We start from the raw sequence: 8275 nt of genomic DNA, 5'->3' as shown, positions 1-8275 counted from the left end.
CCTGTCCTACAAAGACAGGTTGAGGGAGTTGGGGTTGCTCAGCCTGGAAAAGAGAAGGCTCTAGGGAAACCTTACAGCAGCCTTCCAGTATTTAAAGGGGGCCTACACGAAAGCTAAGGAGAGTCACTTCTTCAGGAATTATAGTGATTGGAGAAAGGGGAATGGCTTTAAACTAAAAGAGGGTAGGTTTAGATTAGATATAAGAAAGATATTCTTTTATATGAGGGTGGTGAGGCCCTGGAACAGGTTGCCTAGAGAAGCTGTGGATGCTCCATCCCTGGAGGTGTTCAAGACCAGTTTGTATGGGCCTTTGAGCATCCTGGTCTAGTGTCCCTGCCCATGGCAGGGTGTTGGAACTGGGTGATCTTTAAGGTCCCTTCAAACCCAAACCACTCTATGATTTTATGAAGTTATTATTCATCTGTCTTCCTCTGTGATGGTGGTCTGTGAGAAGAAGTGCTTGGGGCTACTGTGAGAGTATGGAAACCCTGTGTGACCCATCTTAGTGAGTCCTGGTGGGGCCCAGAGGATGGCTGTTGCTGAAGGTGGTGCTATAGTGTGAAGGACTCCTGTGTGGGAACTGGAAATGAGTCAGAACCAGGGTTTGTAGCTCTAGCAGCTCTAGCATACAGTCTATTTTGTAGCTGCACCTCTATTCAGAAGGATATTTGCCTGCCTGTCTGTCTATTGCACATGTAGGAGCTATTTAATACACCACTGAAATGCCAGACGAAAGAAAAACATTAAACAACAGAGTATACAAGGTGGTTTTTGTTTGTTTTTTTTTTTTAATTGTCAGGTGAAATTGTATAAAGTATAAACAAATCTATGAAAAGTTCAGGATAGAAGGTGGCATTCAGAAGCTTACCACTTTAATTGGCCAGAGCCTTAAAATGGTTTTGGAATACCAAAACCACCAGATCTGAATTCTTATTTTTTTTTTGAAACACTTTCTTCAAGAGTTTGCTGGCTTGCTCCCTGTGGGAAAGAAACACAAAATATAGAGACTATGTTAGAAACAGACAAGGCAAACAACTATGTTTTATTCCTAGTGTTTCTCTAGCATTCCCTGAGAAAAATGGTGCCTAAAAAAAAAATAACTATGGCAAAAGGGGTCAATTGACCCATGGAATCAATTCTAGTTAAGCCCCACTATTACTTCTGGGTAGTTTCTGCCTTAACTAAACCTTCCCATTGACTTGGTAAGTGGGACAGTAGCTCTTGTTTTCCTAGGGATCAATGTATTACTAAGCCTGTGGCCCCACTTGCTGAAACAGCTCATTTACAAAGCAAGGTCCCTCAGATGTGTTTGGATATGCACAGGTGGTGCACCAGGCTGCTGCACTGCTGCTCTGTCAGCTCTTGGTTGCAATGGGGACATGTTACAGAGGACACATAGTGGCTGGAGTGTACAGGAATGTGTTTTTCCCAGGTTACTCCCTTCTTTCTTTTGGCAGTATGAGGAAGCCCTTGCAATCAGGGAGAGCAGTGGAACATATATGTTAGGTGTTATCTTGAAAATCAAATCTTATGAATTTACCGTATAACTTCTGAATTCCTTGCCTATCGTCCTTTGAAAGTGTGAAGGTTTCTGGGTTCACATATGAGTAGAGAGGGTACATCAGAGCTCCACGGACATTTGAATGGGCGAGTCCCAAAGAATGGCCAAATTCATGAGCAGCAACAAGGAACAAATTAATTTCTGCACCATAAAAACATAGAAAAGTATCTCAAGTTAGGACGTTTCTTTTCAGCATACAAAGAGTTAAGCAGTAAGAGAATTTATGTCTTTCCTTGGTTTGTCCTTGGAATGAAACCTTGGTGTGCTGATCACTTATTAATCATTTACTACTGAACTTTCTCATTTAACTCTTAACATTTTAATCAAAATATTGTTTATCCTGTGCATACACATATAGACACCCTGAGTCTCTTTCCAGCTCTGATTTTAGTCAGCCATACTCCTACCAGCAAGTCATAGGACCTTTTCATACTTTATATAGAAAACAGACTATCATGGTCCTTATTTAGCCTTTGAAAAGTTCTTTAAAATCCATACGAACAGGCATTATATAAGTGCTTATGATAAGGAAGCAAAAGCACATAGGTAGTTGAAAAGAAGGAAAGAAATGTTGGTAACAAAATGGTACCGAATCATGAAGTGTTATGGAAAGTATTTCCTATGACTGTGTTCTTGTGACATATACAATATTTGCCCTTCTCCCTTCATACACAAATGTGGGTTTTACCTTGATTGTACCTTGACCATCTTTCATCATCATCAAAATGAGCATCTCCACCTATCCCTTCTCCAGGTGCAAAGGCGTGAGCTAATGTGTTACCTCTTCCATCAAAAGGATATCCATCACCATGCTCTACATTTGAAAAGAAAGAAATGTCACCAGATAGCGCCAGCTCTAGTTCTTAAATTCAGCAAATTTTAGCATGTTGCTTGTTTCTCCTACAGTTTTTCATCACTATTCTTTGAAAAATAAAAATCCTATGATAACAAGGTTGTAAAAACAAGGAGCAAGGTTTTAGGAAACACTCTCCAAATTCATGACTTAAATTCAAGAATTAGACTTGATAATTGAAGTTTCTGAGACAGCTTCAGAGACAGCTGAGCCTTTGCCAGAAAAGTGTTTCTGAAGCAGCATTCAGGGATTATTTCAGAATAAAAACTTAATGCTTGACAACATTCTAAGCACCTGAATGTTTTTATTGTTGGACGGTGCTATGCAACTTTAGTTCTAGACACTCACTTATACAGATTGTAGTGGAAGTCAATGATTTGGGCTAGAATACCATGTAACTGAATATCTGAGTTCTTTTGTCCCTGGCCTTGTTTTAGGGTCTATTATCTACTGCTATCATCTGTGATTGATTGTGGGTTTGGGGGGACTCGAATGCCGATTTGTGTCCTTTCCCCCAGAACACATGATGGACCTTGATGCAGACCTAATACAGGCAAAGGAGACCCTAGTCCTAGTTCATGACAAGTGATTTATACCCATTTCTATCTTAGTTTGGCTGAGCTGAGTCAGTTTGGGTTCCAGACACAAGTAAAAGGTATGCCTACATTCATGTATTATTATGGATCACGAGCTTCTGCAGTGACCCTACCAGTCATCCCCATTTACCATGCCCTAGCTTGCCCCTTTTTGCAGTCTTGGAGTGCAATAGTGGGGTTCCTTTTAGAATAAAATCAACCAGAAGATACTCTTTGGGGCCAAACCTAATGTACCCCAGCTTCCAAAGGTTTGGTCAGTCCAGAGAACCAGGATAAAGCTATTCCAAATTAAAGCTGCCTGATCCTGCCTGACTCCAGCCTGTGGATGCCGATTCTTCAGCATCATCTGTTTTGCTCTGCAGACCTCTTCCCATTAGTTTGTACTCTTGTCAATGCAGACATACCCCCGAACATCTCAGTTTAGGTGTCTCAGACTGCAGCTGAATTCTGCCTCCATTTCACAGCTGTAACTCCTACGGGATTTTCTAATGTTTGCATGGGAGTAAAATTGATTTATGATATATAAAACTGATGGCATTATAAAAAGACGGTAAACTCTACATAAATTAATAATAAATATAAACATATTGTTCTTTCTTAAACTTTTGGCTATAAAAATAGATTCTGCAAGTCAAAGCTAAGGAGCACTGCATTTAAAAATGATGTAGTCTCACCATGACGTGCAAATCTGATCACGATGTCTGCATACCCCCAGAGAACTTTTTTGAACTTCAGTGGAGTCACATCACTCCATACCATAAAAGCCCTTCTAATTGCATCATCCACATGTTGTCGGGGTAGATCAGGTGTATAATTAACAATCCTGGCAGAAAAAGGAAACAGGAGAACAGCATTTAGTCTGTGAAGGAAGCCTGCATAGTTAAACACAAAATAACCCCTTTTGCCATAAAACCTGAAACATCACTAACTTGTATGTCAAAAGTTTCTTATTCCATCTTGGATTTCCAGGAAATGTTCTGTAATCTGCGATATCAGGGATTCCACATCTGGGTTGTTGAATCATTTTTTTTGTTTCTGCATCTAATGTTCCAGTTACAGTCAGGTGGAAAAACTTCTGCATTTCTTTAATCCTCTCCTCTAAGCTGAGTTTAGGGGCTCTATCAAGAATTGGAAAGAACTTATTGAGATATGCCTGGAAAAGGAAAAGGAAAATAAACATTAATATTTATATCTGTGATTTTTCAGTAACTGCATTTTACATTTGATTGAATTGTTTCATTGTCCTGCAGTCATAGCTAGTTTTAGTATTTTTTTCTTCCTGTTTCAGTTTAACATATGATATTTTCTCTGTAGCGTAGACTAACATACAGGAAAATAATTGTAATAGCAGCACAACACAGTAAGCAAACAATTCTTTTAAATAAATGCAATTTAATCTACATTCAAATCAATCAGCCTCCAAAATAATATAAAATATCGTTAAGATGTTTTTAAATGATGTGTTCCCCTTCATTTGACAGTTGGAACTTGGTCTCTTTTGCAAGTTAGACTTAGGGTATCTAAGTCAATCAGCAAATTTAAATAGTTTTATGTCACCTCTGCAAAAAATATTGCAATGTTAGATAAGATAGACAGGAAAGGAATGTAGAAGTTAAATAAAAATCAGGTTATTCATAATGCAGTTACATTGTCCCCCTAGTAACATACCTTTATAGTCTCTAAATCAGCATTGTTCCATAGTTCTGTGTTAAGTTGTACTGGAAAAGCAAAACTCTGAGGTAGGAGAATGGCAGCACAAAAAAGGAGGTATTGCATAGTCCCCAGCATTGGCAAGGAGCCTCGCTACAGCAGAAAGTGTTTGACCTTCTGTCTCCCAAGACCACAGCTAAAATGCTTATATAGATCCTGTTAGCTCCATGCAGCAATCATGTACGTGACTCAGTTTTTGGTGGTGTTAATGTAATGGCATCACTATTCTAAGAAGTAAAGGAAGGCATGTTAAACAAATCTTCCCTTTGACTTCCCTGTTGATGTCATGTCACAACCAGCAGCCAACTTTGGCTCTACCTTTTCATATTATTCCAGTAGTGAAATCACAAGGTCACAGGGAAGTTCACCCTCTGTAACTTCATCAATACAGTTACTGTATAACCACTTCTTACCATGCCTTACTTATACACAAAGACATCTTGCAACATTTTGGTCAGACAACCTGGCTGTGTTAGTTGATGCAGGAGCAGAGATGAGATGGATGGGAGTGCTATCTCACTTTACAAGAACATGTGAAAGCACACAGGAAAAAGAAAAGAGCTTACCCTAAGACATATATAGCCATCTTCTACCTCCAGCTGTACCAGTGCAATGTGTTGAAGGTTCATGGAGCACTGATAGAGAAAACCAGAGGTGGGGAGGGCAGCTAAAACCTCCCTGGTCCCCTGAGACCAACACTGGTCTCAGCTGCTTTCCACCAAAACCCACTGGAAGTAGCAGATTTTGAGGCCTGGAAACACCAGTCCACAAGCAGGCTTGTGATTTTTTTTTATCAGGGTGTGTGTTTTTGTGGCAGTGTTGTCCTTAACCCAAGTGGAAAGGCACATCAATGGGAAAAGATTGTTACTGTTTCTTACAATAGGGCAGCTAAAAGGGGAGTAAGTGAACATACATGTACATGGAAGAGTTCGTGAGCTACTGGCTTAAGTCCAATGCACTCCTGACTGATAATAAAGACTTCTGATTTCAGAGAGAAATGATCTATGCCAAAACACTATTGAATTATGCAGGAGAGAACTGCATTACACAGTAAGGTCTGAAATAGTTGTTAAAAGAATGGGGCTTCTACTTGATATTGGACCAGGGTCTGGGTGGCAGGTGAGATGAGGATGTGTTTAAGCTCCATGAGTCTTGTGATTAATTCCTCACATGCATGAGTGGAATTTGAAGGCCTCAAAAGGCATTCCAAATGACAGAATACTAAACATCTTCTTTGTATTTTTAACTGGGCCATGGGCAAAGCTGAAAAGGAGAGTGTAAATGCACGCGTTTGTTGAGAAATGACAGACTTTATGCTCCATTTTATCTTCTGATAGATATCTGTCAACTCACCCCCCCCCCCCTTTTTTTTTTTTCAAGAGGGTTTTTAAGTTAATGTGGGGCTTGAATTGAAACAAAAATAATTTAATGAGAATAAACTCATTTTATTTGGGCTCAAAACCATTGGGAATCAATTTAATTCTGGTAGGAAGACCAATATTAAAAAGAATAGAATGCTAATTTAAAGACATTTCTGTGTGAATTTTGCACACTTTATGTTTTGCCTTGGTTTTGAATGACACAAGCTGTTGTGGGTCAGGTAAAGCTAATTTACTGGCCAAATGTCATAATCACATCTTTTGCATTCAGCAGAGAACCTGTGCCTATGCCAGAGAATAGAGGAGTTTTAAGTCAGTCAGAAGAAACACTGTTAGAGACGTTTAATAATTAATAGGAATAACTGTAGCCACAACTTGAAAATAAAAGTGTTTGTATATATATATGACGTAAAGATCTATTAAGGAGGTTCACAAGATTGCCACAGAAATTTTTACACTGTGACATTTAATGAGCTGAGTAACCCTACTGTGAACAAGCATATTTCATGAAATGATGTCCTATGAGGAACCCATTGATGGGCACCAGTCTCTGCGGTCTGGGGAAAAAAAATAAATATAGAAATCAAGACCTGAGCCTCCTTTGGACATGAGCAGTTTTGTGCCCTGCAGTGGGATGAAAAAGTGAAGTAGAACTGAATGATTCAGTGGTGAATGATCATTGTTTCCTGGTCATTTGACTTGGACAGAAGGCTCAGCTGGACTCTGGCCAACCTGAATGTGGCCAACAGTGGAGTTAGTGCAGGTCAAGAGTTGCTAAATTGTCTTTGTGAATGCATTGGATCTGGCTGGGGTGGAGCTAGCTTTCTTTATAGCAGCCGGCATGGTACAGTGTTTGGATTTGTGGCTATAAGTGTTGATAACACATCAATGTTTTGAGTATTGGTGAACAGTGCTTGCACAGAGTCAAGGTTTTCATTGAATAGACTGGGGGTGGACAAAAAGCTGGTAGAGGATGTAGCCAGGACAGCTGACCTGAATTTGTCAAAAGGATGTTCTCTATGATAGAGTGCCATGCTCAGAAATAAAACTGGGCTGCCAGAAGAAGAAGGTGGAAATGGAGGTTGTATTTTGAGGTAGTCATTTCATGGAGACTGGCCGGGTATCAATCTGCTTGTGAGAAGTAGTGAGTGATTGCCTTTGCATCACATTTTCTTTTTTCTTCTGATTTCTTCACTTTATCTCCATCCATGAGTTTATTTTATTTTATTTTATTTTTTCGTAATCTCTCACTCTTCCCATTGTGGGTGGGGTGGGGAGTGAGCAAGTGGCTGTGTGGTGATTACCTGCTGCCTGTGGTCAACCCACCATAGTAAATACCATGGAAAACAAATGGTCAAAAATTTCTGGGAAATGTTTTGTTTGGGTCACTTGTGAATTATGCAATATTGTATTTAAGCTCCAACCAAACCGGATAGACCTGGACTCTTAAGGTCTCTAGGACAATCAATACCTTTTGTTCTGGTTATTTAATTTGATTTAAAAATAATAATAATAAAAAAAATCAGACTTGGCGTATCTTTGACTTGGATTATTTATTTATTTATTTATTTATTTATTTATTTATTTATTTATTTATTTATTTATTTTCTTTCTTCAGTTTCTTAGGACTAAGCCCAGTGAGGCCCAATCTGCATGTAGAACCTTGCCATTATTTTTCCACAAACCATCTTTCATTCTCCTCATCTCATCTTTGCATGGCACACTCCTTTTAGATGCAAAATTGCCTCTGAGCAACACAAATCTGGAGCTCACTCATGGTTATTATTAGCTATTTTTCTTGGCTAAGTCTACTCTGCAGAGGGTGTCCCATCTCCATGGCTTCTGCACTCCATTTCCATGGATTTCACCCCTGAGGGGCATCTTTTCAATGGAGTCCCCTGAGACAGGGAAACCAGGGCTACATACCCCTATTCTGTGAAAGTAAAGCACTCCAGTCGCTGCTGAGGCCTCTCAGCAGCATGCCAGCCCATTTCTGGAGAGAGGCAACCCGGTTCTTCCCTTCTGTTTGTCTGAGTCAAGATGCATTGAGCTATTTCCCAGCAGGATATACCTGATGCCCTGCTGCTTTAGGGGAAGAAAGGCCTGAGGAAGGGATTAGAGGTTTGTGTGCAGCACAAACAGTGTGATAAGAACTAACAGACTTAGGTTACTAGTA

At 39.7% G+C, this 8275-nt stretch overlaps 1 protein-coding gene across 1 annotated transcript; it reads right to left on the bottom strand.

The window, feature by feature from the left end:
* Positions 1–758: 758 nt before the first annotated feature.
* On the bottom strand, positions 759–4846 carry MMP7 (matrix metallopeptidase 7). The gene is made up of 6 exons (XM_005010497.6): positions 4679–4846; positions 3940–4163; positions 3685–3833; positions 2250–2375; positions 1541–1702; positions 759–978 (listed from the first exon to the last, which is right to left on the bottom strand). Exons 1-6 carry the CDS (start codon positions 4796–4798, stop codon positions 956–958), a joined length of 804 nt encoding a protein of 267 aa, XP_005010554.1. The 5' UTR covers positions 4799–4846; the 3' UTR covers positions 759–955.
* Positions 4847–8275: the final 3429 nt, after the last annotated feature.

The sequence above is a fragment of the Anas platyrhynchos genome, chromosome 1 (genome assembly GCF_047663525.1).
Source record: "Anas platyrhynchos isolate ZD024472 breed Pekin duck chromosome 1, IASCAAS_PekinDuck_T2T, whole genome shotgun sequence".
Classification (NCBI taxonomy): Eukaryota; Metazoa; Chordata; class Aves; order Anseriformes; family Anatidae; genus Anas; species Anas platyrhynchos.
Note: the sequence above shows the minus strand (reverse complement) of the source record. Positions and strands in the feature narration are given on the sequence as shown.

Coding starts and splice junctions, on each gene's coding strand:
- MMP7 (XM_005010497.6), bottom strand. CDS start 4,798: ATGCTGGGGACTATGCAATACCTCCTTTTTTGTGCTGCCATTCTCCTA. Junction 2,376..3,684: donor GATCAGATTTGCACGTCATG/GTGAGACTACAT, acceptor TTTCAAATGTAG/AGCATGGTGATGGATATCCT. Junction 979..1,540: donor AGGAATTCAGAAGTTATACG/GTAAATTCATAA, acceptor TCTTTCCCACAG/GGAGCAAGCCAGCAAACTCT.